We start from the raw sequence: 17802 nt of genomic DNA on the forward strand, positions 1-17802 counted from the left end.
TATAGAATTCTGATGGTGGCATAATTTTTCAAATCGGCCTATTAGTTTTGGTATATTCAATACAAACAAAAAAAATAATGTTTCATCTTTCTTCTTTATAACATTAGTTTAGACTTCATTATCAGAGATTCTGTAAAAGTTACTTTTGTCTCTTTTTCAGTGTTGCCATCTCTATGCGAAGAGTATGCGCCTAACGAGCTGTGTGCTCATCACTGCATACCAGTGCCGGGCTCTTACAAGTGCGAGTGCAACCCTGGATTCATGCTGATGGCTGATGGCAGGAATTGTAAAGAGGTACGTCATAGTAAAAGATCCATTTATCATTGGGAACGGGTGACTGAAGACTATTAGTAAACATTTTAATATTTTTGGTGGATTTCGTTTTTCCTTCTTTCCATCTCTTGTGAACACAATCATACGACTTTACTGATTGACTAGAAGACCAAACACTGCGAGTGGTAATAGATTGGCTATCCACAGGGAGCACATTATCCCTGGATAGGCTCTCCATGATTGGAATTCCAAGGTAAACCAAACAAAACTGGAAACATTTTCCAAGAAGTGGTTATTCATTGAACCAATGATCCTTCCAAGGAAACCGAAGTAGAACCTTAACTTCGAACTCCTCCTATGTTTTTTAAATCTTTGCCCCGGGACAAACTTAACCTTCACTTGTTAGATTTTTATTGGCGGTCAAGCTGTAGATCCTGGTTACACAGCAGTTGCAGCGGTGGGAACGGGAAGTGAGAATAGTCCTATTAACCAAGGAAACCACAGAGTTGCCAACTAACTGAGAAAAGAAATACTTATTTGATAGATTGCCGTAATACTGTCACAGTTATGCTTCAACCATACCAACGCGTGCAGATCGCCATCGCCGGCGTGATCATAGGCCAATGACAGGTCGCATGGACTGGCATGGCCCATGATCGCGCGAAGCTTTACTTAAACCTACTTATTTGTCTCCAGGTAGTCACGAACAGGTGTAAGCAACGCAACCCGTGCCAGCACAAGTGCATCGACACTGGGGTTGAGGTCAAGTGCTCCTGTAGGAGAGGCTACGAGCTCATGGCTGACAAGAAGTCTTGTCAAGGTACCTTCTTCAGCTGGACTATCAAGTTATAAATATCAGTTTTTTTTTTAATTATCCCTTCTGTAAACGGTCGATTAAAGTCACTCTAGAAGCTAAGAGAAAGAAATATTGATTGCAATGAACAACGTAGAAGAAGAACAGAAGAAGCTAACGTAGAAGTATTCGGTAGTTTGATTGCAATGAGAATAATATAGGCGTACCTGGGTGAATATCAACAAACTCGTTTTTTGCCTAATTCCGGTGGCGAATTTTCATTTCCACTTTCCAAAACTTTTTTGTGGCAGAAATAGTAGTAAATGACTTGTATTATTCAATGTTAAGGTAGAGATCAAAATATTCTTAATACTTCTCGAGTTATGTTAGTTTGAAATTATCGAGAGCCACCGAAATTGTATTTGAGCCACCGGGATTAAGAACCATCCACCGAAATTGATTTATGCAGCGAAATTAAGAATATTATGGACGATTGTCTCAAATTACTTATTTATTTGTAATCAATTAAGTATTATTATCCAGTAATGATGTTTATAAATTGGTAACAATATTCAGGCCCATGATGTGACCCTAGAAAAGCCATGTGTATCGTAAGAGGCTACTAAGGAATCAAAATACTGGAGGATGGGCTGCAGCATCTTTCCAGGTATTATACTACCATACTGCAACTACCAACCAGCCTGCAAAGCATGGTGATAACGGCAAAAACCCTCCATAGAGCTCCACAAATCCAAAACTTTCTGACTCTAGTCGCCGGCAGCCCCGTTGTTCTAAACTCATCACAAAGACATCATGCATGACTCTCAAACCCAAAAACCAACTCTATTCTCGGGAGGGCGACCAACTGCCTCAAGTTGGTGTTAGGTTTATCTTCCATAAGTAAAAATGTTGGTCCAGGCTAGCCAAGTTTCGCACATAGAAGAATTCCGAATAAAAGAAGCTCGAAAGATGTCGACTGATGAAGTCTAAGCCACGACCAGTGCCAATCTAGCTCCAAAACCCCACGAATTTTCAGCTGGAGTGGCAGAATAGATTGCAACCTACGAGGCTACGGAAATTTTAGCTGTTTCAGGACTGTTCTCATCTGTTTTTAAGATTCTGCTTAGTATCGATGTTTAAATAGCTATCCAAGTCCTCACTCTAATACAAAGTATATTATAGAGGCGATTATGTGTAATAAATCAAAAGTATGTATTTGCGAGGATCAAATTTAATATACTACGTTGAATAACGAGGATAGCAGAACCGTAGATAGTGAGGCGGGTCGTTACATTCCCTCTAATATGGTCGAGTGAAGCGATGGCTGGTTCACTCGTCATGTCTGTGAACAGGCGCTGCTTTCGGGGACTGGTCAATCCAAGTTATTCAAATTTATGTATGCGAGTCATTTCTACTAGTACCTTAATATGTAAGTCTAGATATTAGCGCGTCACTACCTTGTTTAATATACCACGCAATCTTGTATACCCATTCTTATGATACACCATACAAGAATGCATGGTAAATTCAGTGAACTGCTCCTGAATCGAATGTACCTACTACTACTATTTCTATTTATTTATATTAACCGGCAGACAGTGGTGACTGAGTTTGTTGCGGCGCTTCTTCTCAGCACTTTCCAAATGTTGGTCTCGAAGCGCTGGTAGGGTAAAAAGATTATGAGACATGTAGAGGCTCCTTAAGAGCATATGACGATTTGTAAGAACTATTTATTAGTCTAAACAAATAAAGAAATTTTGACTTTGACTTTGTTTTGGTAAATGCCTAAGCTGCTAGAAGAGATTAAGAACTAGTAATTAGGCTGAAAATCGAGATTATCCCGACACTTTAGCGAAGATATCTTAGACTTTAGCTTGAGCGAGATTAGAATGCCCTGTTAAAAACAACAAGGTATGTATGATGAAATCACAACTGAGCTTATGAAATTAGATGGAATGCTAATACTAAAGTCCCCTTAAATACCATCATGTTTAGTGGCCCAGAACCCAAAAAATAAGGCATGGAGGTGGTAATCTGGAATTACATGGACGTCGGCGATGGTCCAGACTCAGGTGAGGCCTCCTGCTTCGGGCTTTACCGCTTTTTCCTGAAATATTACTGTTTATCGCTATCCGACATTCAGTATCCCAGACAACCTCATTTTCGGAAAGACGTTCTATGTAATTCTGCGTCAAATTATGCAGAAGACTGATACTATATTCAGTCATTATTCTTGACCTTTTTGTACTATAAGAAAACCATCTTCGATTCGGTCGAGACCTGGGCTGTGCTACAGTCTCTTTAATGGCGCCAAATAGACTGTTGATACATGCAACTTCTGAAGTACTTGTATGATAACTTCATCATATCAGCCCGCCCCTCCAAGATCAGAACTCGAAACTTATCTGGTTGCTCCGAGAATTAAGACAGGGAGACACCATAATCTCTTAAAGTCTTCACTACCTCCCACTTAGAGATTTTCAAGCTTCTGAGCTAGAGCGAGCTCAGTATCAAGACAACTTCGATTCACTGACGATATTGTAGTTATGGCTGAGACCTTAGTAGACCTAGGTACAATGCTCCAGAGCCAATAAGACCAATTCTGGCAATAGATTCGCCACCGGAGCCACCGAAATTGCTCCACCGGAATTAAAAAACTGTTACAAAATTCAAATTATAAGGAAAACTATAATTCTGATCAATAATTTCTGTATGTAGATACAATAAAATACCAAACTTTAATCATGTAAAAGAATCGTTTAGCATCTAAGTAAGAAGCTTTCACTAATACACTTGACAGCGGAATTGAAAAATTTTGTATTCCTGTGCCACTGATACAAATATTTACGTGTCTACTGGAAAAACAAAACCACAAGTCGCAAGTCTTTATAGCCCGATCAGGAGGACACAGCTGAGTGATGCAGGGAAGAACAACTCTACGTCTCTCAAAGCTTCTTTGGAGAAGTAAGAGAGTGTCGAAATTGAGCCACTGTAATTGCTTTTTTTCGTGGGACAATTTTGAAAGGCTATTTAAAACACTTAAATTATGAAATATGACATTTCTTTCATATCATTTGGAAGACTTATTTAATGTATTTTATGACTATATTATTCTTAAATTACTAGAATCCCCGAGAAAGAAGGAATAATACAATTTATGAGTAGAAATAGAGTCAGGACACGCCACCGCTATTAGATTTTAGGCCTTTGAAATTTTTTTCAGCACATAAAATAACTACCTATAGTCCTGAAGACTTTGCTATCGTGTAAAACAATATTTAAACTATATACAGAAAAAAATTCATTGCTCTAGTTACATTTCTCCCATCGATTCTCAGCTCCGCCGCGTAAAAAACGTGCTTGGGATATTCACCCACCTAATACTACAGTAATATGATAAAATAGCGATAAAAAATAATGCAAGCAAGAGTTAGAACTATTAAGATAATTAAAGAAAAAAAAAGTTGAAACGAAAATGGAATGAGTCAAATTTCTGAATCCAAGTTCACTCAAGAGCCAGACCACCATAGCCATGAACTACGTCTTACAGTACTTATTATTATTCTGTTGTCTTACATAGTCCAATCTTGGTGAGTGGACAATTTTTACATTTGCCTTATAGCTTGCCAGCTTTGCCATATCAATCAATCGATATGACGGGCATTATGAAAAACCCTTAGGAAGTATTTTTGAAGACATTTTCTAAAACTCTACCTCCTCTTCCAGACATAGACGAGTGCGTCCTGGACCCGCCCGTGTGTCTACCAGACACAGACTGCCACAACATCCAGGGTTCCTACCGCTGCATCCCCAAGAAGAACCACGTCGCTAACAAGGGCCAGTGTCCTCCAGGGTTCTCTAGGAATATCGCTAATAATGCTTGCGATGGTAAGTAGAGATGGTCTTTATAGAATTTGCGTAGGAATATACTTTCTTGAGGGAAAAGCCCCTATACACTGAAACCCTGATCACAGACCATACAGTGAGAATAAATAATGAAATCAATCTTTAACATCATAAGTAATCCAAAGTAACAGGAGAAAGCTCTTCTCTAATTTAGCAGAGGCCCACATTTAACAAAGGGAGGATTCGGCCCACACTAACTAAAAAAGAAAAAAACGAAAACGTCATCTTTTAATCAGTAATTTTGAACTAGAAGAACTTATCTCATAAATAAATGTTTGACCATTGACTCTTCTTCTTTGTGTGGACTTTGTGCGCACCAACACGACTTCAAGTGTCCCCATGAGAAGAAAACTGAAAAATCCATTCCATTGACCATTCGCTCACGATAAATTTTAGACCCCCGGTCATCCCCTTAGAGGATGAATTTTATTTTGGAAATTGTTTCATTTTCTTCTATGGATTGAGCCATGTGTAATAGATCAGTCAATGACGGTTGCCTTTTTGTAAACAAGAACCTCTACAAGGACAATATTCTTGCAGACATCAACGAGTGCAAGCTCCCCCACCCTCCGTGTCCCTCCTACCTCTGTGAGAATACAATCGGAGGGTACAAGTGTGGAGGCGTGTCAGGAGACCCCGTCAACCTGGCCAACCAGACTCCGAAACCTCCTACTGAGGACATCTGCCCTCCTGGATTCAGAACTGGGGTGAACGAGGAGTGTGAAGGTAAATAGAACTTTAAAGACTTATTTCAATCTACGATATACAAGGTAGACTGAATGAGTTTGCGTTATTAGACGACAAATGAAGACTCATCATCACAAAATCCAGAATCCATCCTACTCTTGTGGTGGAGTTTTGGGCTGACACTGTGTAGGTTTGCTGTCGACACGGCAAGAAGAAGTATCCTACCTACTACACATAATATGACCACTTGATAGTCTTTACTTTCTAGAGAAGAACAAATAAAGCTAACCAAGCACTCGCAGCCCCATAATATAGAAATTCAGTTCTTAAATAGTTAATAGTCAAGTAATAGTTAATTCCGTGAGCATGTCCTCATCAAATGATTCAAAACAAATACAAATTCTTTATTAATAGAACCATTTCTGGACACATATAATAATGTTCCGACTATAGCTTGCCCTACCACCACTGATCACTTTAGGAAATAATAGGACTAGAGCTGAGACTGGGCTTGGGCTGAGGTGGCTTAAGAAAATTACTTTTTTGAACCTCTTAAGAAGGTAGATACTATTCCGATATCACGTTTCCACCGCTGCTTCTACAACGTAGCCAGAGTCTACAGTCCAAAAAACCCAACCAGAATTCTTTCATATTCACAAACTTTATCTCATCAGACGTAGACGAATGCGCGACCAACAAAGACGACTGCAACCGCATTTCCCAGTTCTGCATCAACACGCGCGGCAGCTTCTACTGCCAGGACCAGGCGTCCAAGTACTGCCCGCCAGGTTTCAAGATCGACCCCAGGACTAACAAATGCGAAGGTTTGGATCCAATATACCGCTGCTGGTAGCTTCTCAGTCAATTTTCTTTAGAGTTCTTCAAGTCAGACTTCCAATGGGTTTATTTTTATAGGTATATTATCATAGCTGGGCATTAACTCGTTAATCCGTTAATCGTTAATTAACGAAGTTAACATTTCTATTAACGGATTAACTTTTAAGTTAACTTTAAAAATTGTTAACGGACTCGTTAACTTCCGTTAAAGTATCCTAAGTCCGTTAATCGTTAATCCAGTACCTACTATTTATCAAAAAGATACAGCAGGCACGCTGAAAAACGCGTTCTGACAAGTACGTCCGGGCTTCCAGAACTTCCAGAACCCAAAGCAACAGTTTTTGTAATCAGATCACTAACGCAACGACATATTAAAATGCATTTTTTTATTTATTTACAACTGAATTTAATACCAGAGGTGGAATTGTGTAAAGCAATCGTTATAATTTGACAGTTCATAACGTACGATTATTCTGTCAAACGCTTTGTGTAACTGACTTTATCGTACGTTATGAACTGTCAAATGATTACGATTGCTTTACACAATTCCACCTCAGTTCTCAACCGATTAAGCTGTATGGTATACTTATGTAAGTACGATGACAATGCAATGTTATTGTTGACGATGGCCACCTAGAGTAGGTACAACTTAGCTAGATTTAAATATTATTAATTAAAATGGCTACTTATGAAACTAATTTACTATCTTATTAGATTTGCCTTTCATTTGTATGAATATGTAACTGATGGTGCCTGAATGTAGGCTATACAGGGTCCTTCTAAACTAGCTACATTCCGTTTAATGGGGGCATCTATACGGTACACTGAACAAGTTTACCAAATTTTCAGTAGGTATGTGTTTTATAATGATTTTACAAAGTTACATTTTCTGGCAAAAATTAAAATTCATTGCGTCTTACATAATGGAACATGCTGTATTTTTTACTCACACAACAAAGCTGTAGTGTATTCATTCTGCACAGGAACACGAGACACAACACACACAACGATCACTACCACTGCACACTTTTTTGTTGTTTACACTCACGTCATAACAACTCACAGGCCTCACAGCAGTCATCACAGCTGATAGCCGATTAGCTGATCAACTGATTGGGCGAGCTATCACTTCAATGTTGCAGGCCTACTCTCATATCGTTGTCTATCCTTATTATCTTATGTTGATCACAGTAAAATGGATTCACGATACCATCGAAAAATCAACCAGCAAAGGCCATGATTTTTAAGGCGCGTCTTAGTAAATTTATTTGCATTTGTGCACCTGTGCGTCATAGTTCACTTCACGAGCACTACAAAACGCACCTTCACACAAGAAAGCTACTCAAAAACTGAATTAAATCAAAGCGCACGCGCCGACAAATGCCGACAAGCCGCACGCCCTTTGTTGACACAAAGACGCCGACGCCGCCAAAGCAAGAGCCGAAAAGTTGGCATAGGCGTACAGTCGACAAAAAATAAACTTATTTATTTATTATTTTATCTGCTTGCTTTCGATTTCAATTGATTCGAATCTAAATTGTGGTGTTGAGTATTTCATGGTAAAATCCTATAACAGATAATAATTAAAAATTAATCAAACTTATTGTTTTGTGAAGGTAATTCAATGGCCTAGTCAATTTATGTAGAAACATTTAATTAGACTATTGAAGCAAATAAAACTCTTCAATTTGTTTGTATTGATATTCCAATTATCCTAAATCAAAGTCCATTCTTAAATTAATCGTTAATGTCATCATTTCTATTACAATAGAAAAGTAGATGAGGTAGGTAGGTGCCTAATTAGTTAAATAAAATTTCCGAATTATTTCCGTTCCAACTTGGTATTTATTTATGACCTATCTTATGTACCTATGATTTAACAATAAACACAATTTGAATTTGAATAGTAAAAAAAAAGGTTTGTTGCATTTCTTAATTTTATTTTGGTGACTGTACATTGCGCTAGCCGGCGGCCGGCGGCACGTGTCTAATGGCGGCGACAAGTTCGTTTGCTGCGCCGGCTAGTGTTGTACGATACGACACTCGAGTCTTGGAATCTTACTTATTAAAAGTTTGAAGAAAATAAAATAGCAATGAATAAGGACTGTGTGTTTATTATTTTATTGGACCGTTTTAACTTTTTGATTAAGAAAATCGTCAGTCTTTAGATGGATACTTCTGATTCGATTATTTGCGTTTAATGCAATTTGATTGATATTACATTTGTATTGTGCGATTAATTTTATTTTCAATCAGGATATAACATACGGATGATGATATGAAATCACTCATTATTGCCTATTAGTATACACCAACTCAAGTTCATGTCATGATTCAGTCTAGCTCAAAGAACTTAAAATACTCGAAAGGACTCGGAAGGCTCAATGATTCATGTGAAGTCTTAAAAATAAACTCAAGTCTCGAAACAAAGACTTTTAAGACTCGAGGTTCTTACTTACAACACTAGCGCGGTCAACTTTTTTGCTTCGTTTCGTTGCTACGTTTGAAATAAAAGATTTTTGCAAGCGCAGAGGTATTTTAACGAATTTTTGAATAAACATCATTCCATTAAGGCCACTAAATAAGTACTTACCTACATAAGATTTTTTTTTATGTTACCAAAATAAATAAATTTTAATTTTCTCCTTAATTTAATCCTTAAATAACTAGTAAACTTACGTAGCTTGGGATCTATTAACTAAATATGTATGAATGTTTAATAACCTATGAGTATATTTACATCGTAATAATAATAATGTACACTGTTATTGACCATTATGTCGAACTTACACTGTGTGTATGTGTTTTTGGATCATTAAATAATAAGAAGCAAATTTGGGTGCGCGCGTAGGTAATATTATTATCGCGCGCCTAGAACATTCCAAGCTAGCCGTTAGCAATGCGGCCCGCTGATTGGCCGGAGGCCTCTATCCTTTTATGGTCAGAAGCTTCTAGCGGCTCACCGCGCCGCACACGCGGCCGAGAGCCGCCAGTCGCACAGTCGTCTCGTCGTCGAACTCTCGTGATCTGCGAACGTACTTGTGCGCACACCCGGACGCGCCGCATTTTCAATATTCCTACCTAGACTTTTCATTTCATCTTATCACCTACGTTCACCCATCGACCTACATCGCCTACAGTTATGGTACCATTAAACTGGTCTGATGATGGAGTCAGGAGGCGGCCATAGAAACTCCCAAATGAAACGGCGGAATCGCATCGGATTTGGGTTCGTTGGATTTATCTTTTTGAGCACTTTAGTACTAGATGATGTCCAGGGTCCTGATGATGGAGTCAGGAGGTGGCCATAGGAATTCCTAAACGAAACGGAGGAAATTTATCGAGTTTGGGTTTGTTGGATTTTTCTTGTATAATAAAATTATAATTTAAAAAACTTTTTTAAATATTTTTTCTTTCTTTCTTTCTTTCTTTCAAAAACAAGCTTTTATTCTGAAATGCAGTTGTACTAAAACGAAAAAAAAAACCGGCCAAGTACGTGTCGGACTCACGCACAAAGGGTTCCGTACCATTGATTTTTTTTTTTTTTTTTTAAATTTAAGTTATTTGTATGAAAGATTACGCGGTAATAGGTAAGCGGTTTACGATTTACGAGGTAATAAAAAAAAAACTACTTACTAGATCTCGTTCAAAACAATTTTCGTTGGTAGTTGGTATCATATGTTTTTTTAGATTTTTATTTTCTTAATTAAGAAGTTAAAAATCCACAATTTATATTATGCAAGGTTCAAACAATTTGGAAAGCTTGTAGCGCAAACATAAAAGAGGAATAAATTCTACAGAGGATACAAGCTTTCGAATTTATTGGTATTTTATTCGTCTTAATATCACATGTTAACGGATTAACGATTAACGTTAACTTGCGTTAAATCTTCCGAAATGTAACGTTTTAACGTTTAACGAAGTTAATTTTTTTAGTAACGGATTAACGATTAACGAAGTTAACTATTTGATTAACGGTGCCCAGCTATGTATATTATATTATATACGTTTAACTGAGTCAGTGCCTCATGTATGGAAGCGGTACGGGAAGAGTAACATTGTACCATATTATGACGTGACACAGCATACAAATCTGAAAGTCTCGCTAACGTTTGACAGTCACAAAAACACCTCCACGTGCCTCTCTCACACCTGTGACGCTATAATACCTATAGTTGCCGTCACGGCCGAAATTTCGGTACTTGTATCCTATTGTCCAGCTTTAGTTATTATTGCATCAAATAAATACTTTTTCTTTCTTTCATTTATAATAAAAACAGTTTTATGTAGCTTTCATCTAAAACTGCTGGGGTTTGCTCAGTCAATTCTCTTAAGAGTTCTTCAAGTTAGACTTCCAATGGGATCATTATTAGCAGTATTACTATGACAGCTTTAGATAGTGATCTAAGTTCCAGTAGACTTAAATAATCCAAATTTTTTCGAGTTTCTCCAGTCTAGCTTCTTCTATCTTCAGTTTTGTGTATATTCATTCAGTTTTGTATATTCAACAGATATTGATGAATGTGAAGACAGCGAAGACGTTTGCAGACCAGACCAGGTGTGCGTCAATGAACTAGGACTATATCACTGCAGACCCAAATCACAGATTACCAGGTACAACTACTATACTTGCTTACTTCTTTTATACCATTACTCATGTAGTTACATAATGTTTTAATGGCAAAAATGTATTGCTTCAGGACATCGACGCATGATTGTCCCGACGGGATGCGTCAGAAGCCGGGATCTTTCCTTTGTGAGGGTAAGAATCTGAACTCCTTCTTCATCTCTATTCTTCTTATCATCTGCTTTATCAATTTTTATGTGATTCTGCATATTACGCAGTAAAAATTGTTACACAAAACCCTTAGACCAAAGACCAGTACAGTGAAAACTTTTTAACAGAAAGGATTAATGGTCGGGCTGTTCATTACAAAGCTGTTTCCACCAGTCCAAATACGATGACTACAGACTCTCAGTACCGATTATTCAACTATCAGCAGCCCGAAATTGAGAGTGTTTGGTTTTATTTTATTGTCGCCTCAAATTATTTACTAACGGGACTATTCCCACCCCTCGTTCCCACCACTGCAACTCCTGTGTAGCCAGGATCTACAGCTTGACTGTCAATAAAAACCCAATCAGTGAATGTCAAGTTAGTCCCGGGCGGAAAGTTAATCTGTCATTGGAAATTGTATTATAACCTCTTTCCAGATATCGACGAGTGCGTGGAGGGCACGCACCTGTGCGATCCGTATCAGAATTGCTTAAACACCAACGGCAGCCACGAGTGTCACTGTAAGCTCGGCTTTGAGCTGGATGCCACCACCGGCGCTTGTGTTGGTAAGAGCTTATAACTTCTCTTAAGCAGAGGCGTATTAGTCTGGTCCGGGAGCACGTAGAGTTTTGTCCAATGCCCCCAAGCTACCCATCCTTATCGCTCGCGCGTAATTATATTGCTGTCGCGACTGTGGGACGGGCGCCCGCAGTGAGTGTGCAAGCGCGACAGCAACATAATCACGCGCGAGCGATAAGGATGGGTAGCTTGGGGGCATTGGACAAAACTCTACGTGCTCCCGGACCAGACCATAGATCGTTTCATCCACGAAAACGCTTCCCACCATTCTTCCGCTAATGTTTGAGTGTTATCGGTACACGCTAAATTATCCATGAGTGCACACGCACACTACAGTAATGACGCTTGGATCAAACTCCCCGCTTCCCGCGCTTTTCTTGACCAAAAATTCGTGGGGCGCGTCTTCGTGGATAAAACGATCTATAGCATAAAACCAAAGGCCCTAGTTAGAGATGGGTAAGTGCTAATAATCCGATTAATAGCAATTGGCTAATAACGGATTAAAAGCAGTTATTAGCCATTAATAGCCAATAATAGCCGATTTCAGATGGTAACCCTGCTATTAATGTTATACTAATGACTAGCTTTGGTCGCCCGCTACGCGGGCTACAAAAGCTAGATCTGCGATGCTGGCCGCTCCGGGCTTCGCCCTACGCGGCGCTCGGCCTGCGGCCTCGCATTCGGAGCTCGGCCTTCGGCCTCGCAAAAATTACAGGGGGCGTTTATTGTCTGTCGCGGTGCTCTTGTGCTTTTTTGACGCAACACAAGTTTAACTATGGTAACTCTCGGGATTTGAACCATCGCTCGGCTTTCGGCCTCGCCTTTCTGTCTGTCACTGGGCTCTAGTCCTTTTTTGACGCATTAAAAATAAATTTATGGCAACTCTTGGGCTTTAAACTATCGCTCGGCCTTCGGCCTCGCCTTTTTCTACGTTAGCTAAGCCCCCCTGCATACAATTTGTATGGAGAATTTAGTCCCTTTAGGAAAACGGGTGAACGCTTGGCGGCCATCTTGGATTTCCAAAATTTTGCATTTTTGCCTTAATCTGGACCATTTTCCGCGCCGAACCCCATTTTTACTTTTTTTCTAACTTCACCCAATCCCGTAAAACAATTCCTTAAAACCACCCATGTCCCAAAATTTTTGATCATCCAAATTTTTCCCGTCATCCAAATTTTTGACCGAAAGTCGTTATTTCCTTTTTTTACATTTTTTGACCAAAACTCTTAAAGTATGGCAACACTGGGAATCATTGTTTTTCCAAACGACACTCCTTGACAAACTACGTAATCGCCCCATACAACTCGACTTTCCCAAATGTTGCCAACTACCCGAAATTTTGAGTTTCCGTAACTCCCAGTGTTGCCAGGTCATCGAGCTAAAAATGGTCAAATGTCATTACTTTGACCTATTTGCAGGAGGCGTCATCCAAATTTTTGACCGAAAGTCGTTATTTCCTTTTTTTACATTTTTTGACCAAAACTCTTAAAGTATGGCAACACTGGGAATCATTGTTTTTCCAAACGACACTCCTTGACAAACTACGTAATCGCCCCATACAACTCGACTTTCCCAAATGTTGCCAACTACCCGAAAAATGCATTTGAAAAATCAGAAAACTGATACTTTTTACAAAATGGCCGCTCGCTAAGCCGCCATCTTGAATTTCTGACATTTCGGATTTTTCCCATAGTCTGGGTCGTATAACCGACCGAACCCCATTTTTGGATTTTTTCCCCCATATCTCCTTCTGTCCGTCCTTAACTTTAAAGACACCCATGTCGAAAAAAATACTTTTCCCCGTAGCTCCCAGTGTTGCCAGGTGATCGAGATGAAAATGGTCAAATGTCATTTGCACGACCCTTTTGCAGGAGGCGTCGTCCAAATTTTTGACCGGAAGTCGTTATTTCTACTTTCGACATTTTTGGACCAAATCTCAGAAAGTGTGGCAACACTGGGGAAATTTCTTCACCCAAGCGAAACCTCTCGACAAGACACACAACCGCTTCATACAACTCGACTTTCCAAAGTGTTGCCAACTACTCGAAAAATGCATTCTAAAATTTCGAAATTTTCAACTTTTTACAAAATGGCCGCCCGCTCAGCCGCCATCTTGATTTTCTGACATTTCGGATTTTTCCCATAGTCTGGGTCGTATATCCGACCAAATGTCATTTTTATTTTTTTTCTGCCATAATTCTTTCTGTCTGTCACTAACTTTAAAGACACCCATGTCGCAAAAAAATCTTTTCCCCATAACTTTCAGTGTTGCCAGACTTTTTTCATAAAAATGCTGAAATGTCATTCGGGTCCCCAAATGTCACCAGACTGCATTCCAAGTTTATGGAATTTTTGGAAATTTCCATTTTCTACTATCCGGGGCCGTGGTGGAAAATTTTCTTCCAAAATGGTAGTTTTTTCCGGTTCATGGCAACACTCGAATAACAGACCAACAATCGCCCGGAACATTGTACCCCACTCCGGTGTCGCCATCTACCGGAAAACTGCTGTCAAACTTTGACAATTTTTATGCTCGCAACAAAATGGCCGACGGCTCAGCCGCCATCTTGTTTTTTGATAATCTGTAAATGTGGCCTTGAAGCAGACTATACAAGTCACAAAAACTCAAAAGAATTTTTCAAAAACAATGGCGCATCTCGGAATGACACCTCCCCAAAAACACCCCTGAAATCGCGTTTTCAATCCAAGATGGCGGCGCGGCCATTTTGTTTTTCCATTTTTTTCTCACATTTTTTAACACACCTTGGCAACCCTAATAAACTCCCAAAAAGGAAAAAATTCAGGATGAAAAACAAAAAAGTTGGAGTTTCAAAAAGTGCCGCCATTTTGTTTTTTGGTTCAAAAAATTTAATAAAGCTGGCAGTCAAAAAATCTAGTTTAAAACAAACAACAACAATTTTACCCCTCTCCCCTCTAAATACCCCAAAAATACCCCTGATCAGTCAGTGAGTGAGTGAGTGGTAATCGAGCTTTATATATTATAGACTAGCTTTGGTCGCCCGCTACGCGGGCTACAAAAGCTAGATCTGCGATGCTGGCCGCTCCGGGCTTCGCCCTACGCGGCGCTCGGCCTGCGGCCTCGCATTCGGAGCTCGGCCTTCGGCCTCGCAAAAATTACAGGGGGTGTTTATTGTCTGTCACTGTGCTCTTGTGCTTTTTTGATGCAACACAAGTTTAACTGTGGTAACTCTCGGGATTTGAACCATCGCTCGGCCTTCGGCCTCGCCTTTCTGTCTGTCACTGGGCTCTAGTCCTTTTTTGACGCATTAAAAATAAATCTATGGCGACTCACAGGCTTTAAACTATCGCTCGGCCTTCGGCCTCGCCTTTTTCTACGTTAGCTAAGCCCCCCTGCATACAATTTGTATGGAGAATTTAGTCCCTTTATGAAAACGGGTGAACGCTTGGCGGCCATCTTGGATTTCCAAAATTTTGCATTTTTGCCTTAATCTGGACCATTTTCCGCGCCGAACGCCATTTTTACTTTTTTTCTAACTTCACCCAGTCCCGAGGAGCAACGCCTTAAAAACACCTATGTCACAAAATTTTGTGTTCCCGTAATTCCCAGTGTTGCCAGGTGATCGAGATGAAAATGGTCAAATGTCATTAGTTTGACCTATTTGCAGGAGGCGTCATCCAAATTTTTGACCGAAAGGCGTTAGTTCAATTTTTTTCATTTTTGGATCAAATCTCAAAAAAGTATGGCAACACTGGAAATTGTTGTTTTTCCAAACGATACTCCTTGACAAACTACGTAATCGCCCTATACAACCTGACTTTCCCGAATGTTGCCAACTACCCGAAAAACGCATTTGAAAAATCGAAAATCTGAAACTTTTTAAAAAATGGCCGCCACCTCAGCCGCCATCTTGATTTTCTGACATTTCGGATTTTTCCCATAATCTGGATCGTATAACCGACCAAACGCCATTTTTAGACTTTTCCCCCCATATCTCCTTCTGTCCGTCCTTAACTTTAAAGACACCCATGTCGAAAAAAATACATTTCCCCGTAGCTCCCAGTGTTGCCAGGTGATCGGGATGAAAATGGTCAAATGTCATTTGCACGACCCCTTTGCAGGAGGCGTCGTCCAAATTTTTGACCGGAAGTCGTTATTTCTACTTTCGACATTTTTGGACCAAATCTCCCAAAGTGTGGCAACACTGGAGAAATTTCTTCACCCAAGCAAAACCTTTCGACAGGACACACAACCGCCTCATACAACTCGACTTTCCAAAATGTTGCCAACTACTCGAAAAATGAATTCCAAAATTTCAAAATTTTCAACTTTTCACAAAATGGCCGCCCATGCCGCCGCCATCTTGATTTTCTGACATTTCGGATTTTTCCCATAATCTGGGTCGTATATGCGACCAAACGTCATTTTTATTTTTTTTCTGCCATAATTCTTTCTGTCTGTCACTAACTTTAAAGACACCCATGTCGCAAAAAAAACTTTTCCCCGTAACTTTCAGTGTTGCCAGACTTTTTTCGTAAAAATGGTGAAATGTCATTCGGGTCCCCAAACGTCACCAAACTGCATATCAAGTTTTTGGAATTTTTGGAAATTTCCATTTTCTACTATCCGGGGCCGTGGTGGAAAATTTTCTTCCAAAATGGTAGTTTTTTCCTATTCATGGCAACACTCGAATAACAGACCAACAATCGCCCGGAACATTGTACCCCACTCCGGTGTCGCCATCTACCGGAAAATTGCTGTCAAACTTTGGGAATTTTTATGCTCGCAACAAAATGGCCGACGGCTCAGCCGCCATCTTGTTTTTTGATAATCTGTGAATGGGGCTCTGAAGCAGACTATACATGTCACAAATACTCAAAAGAATTTTTCAAAAACAATTGCGCATCAAAAAGTTACAGCTCCCCAAAAACACCCCTGAAAACGCGTTTTCAATCCAAGATGGCGGCGCGGCCATTTTGTTTTTCCATTTTTTTCTCACATTTTTGAACACACCTTGGCAACCCCAACAAACCACCAAAAAAGAAAAAATTCAGGACCAGAGACAAAAAAGTTGATGTCTCAAAAAATGCCGCCATTTTGTTTTTTGGTTCAAAAAATCCAGTAAAGCTGGCAGTCGAAAAATCTAGTTTGAGATAAACACCTACAATTTTACCCCTCTCCCCTCTAAATACCCCAAAAATACCCCTGATCAGTGAGTCAGTCAGTGAGTCAGTGGTAATCGAGCTTTATATAATAAGTCAGTGAGTCAGTGGTAATCGAGCTTTATATAATATACGAGCTTTATATAATATAGATATATATATATATATATATACTAGCTTTGGTCGCCCGCTACGCGGGCTACAAAAGCTAGATCTGCGATGCTGGCCGCTCCGGGCTTCGCCCTACGCGGCGCTCGGCCTGCGGCCTCGCATTCGGAGCTCGGCCTTCGGCCTCGCAAAAATTACACGGGGCGTTTATCGTTTGTCGCAAGGCTCTTTTGCTTTTTTGACGCAACACAAGTAAATCTATGGCGACTGTGGGGATTTGAACCATCGCTCGGCCTTCGGCCTCGCCTTTCTGTTTGTCACTGGGCTCTAGTCCTTTTTTGACGCATTAAAAATAAATCTATGGCGACTCACAGGCGTAACCTAAGCCCCCTTGCATACAATTTGTATGGAGAATTTAGTCCCTTTAGGAAAACGGGTGAACGCTTGGCGGCCATCTTGGATTTCCAAAATTTTGCATTTTTGCCTTAATCTGGACCATTTTCCGCGCCGAACCCCATTTTTACTTTTTTTCTAGCTTCACCCAATCCCGAATTCATTTGTTTCTACATTTCCTTCAAACCACCCATGTCCCAAAACTTTGAGTTCCCCTAACTCCCAGTGTTGCCAGGTGATCGAGATAAAAATAGTCAAATGTCATTAGTTTGACCTATTTGCAGGAGGCGTCATCAAAATTTCTGAC

At 39.8% G+C, this 17802-nt stretch overlaps 1 protein-coding gene across 1 annotated transcript in view; it reads left to right on the plus strand.

Annotated features, from left to right (window-relative positions):
• The window catches only part of LOC135084154 (fibrillin-1-like), a 60324-nt gene that overhangs the window by 11576 nt on the left and 30946 nt on the right, over positions 1-17802 (plus strand). The window contains exons 6-13 of the mRNA XM_063978898.1: positions 161-294; positions 970-1093; positions 4793-4954; positions 5513-5698; positions 6334-6483; positions 11008-11110; positions 11197-11258; positions 11711-11839. Of these exons, the coding sequence (XP_063834968.1) occupies positions 161-294; positions 970-1093; positions 4793-4954; positions 5513-5698; positions 6334-6483; positions 11008-11110; positions 11197-11258; positions 11711-11839 (1050 nt within the window). The remainder of the gene's footprint in view (positions 1-160; positions 295-969; positions 1094-4792; positions 4955-5512; positions 5699-6333; positions 6484-11007; positions 11111-11196; positions 11259-11710; positions 11840-17802) is intronic.

Source organism: Ostrinia nubilalis, chromosome 25 (assembly GCF_963855985.1).
Source record: "Ostrinia nubilalis chromosome 25, ilOstNubi1.1, whole genome shotgun sequence".
NCBI classification, from domain to species: Eukaryota; Metazoa; Arthropoda; class Insecta; order Lepidoptera; family Crambidae; genus Ostrinia; species Ostrinia nubilalis.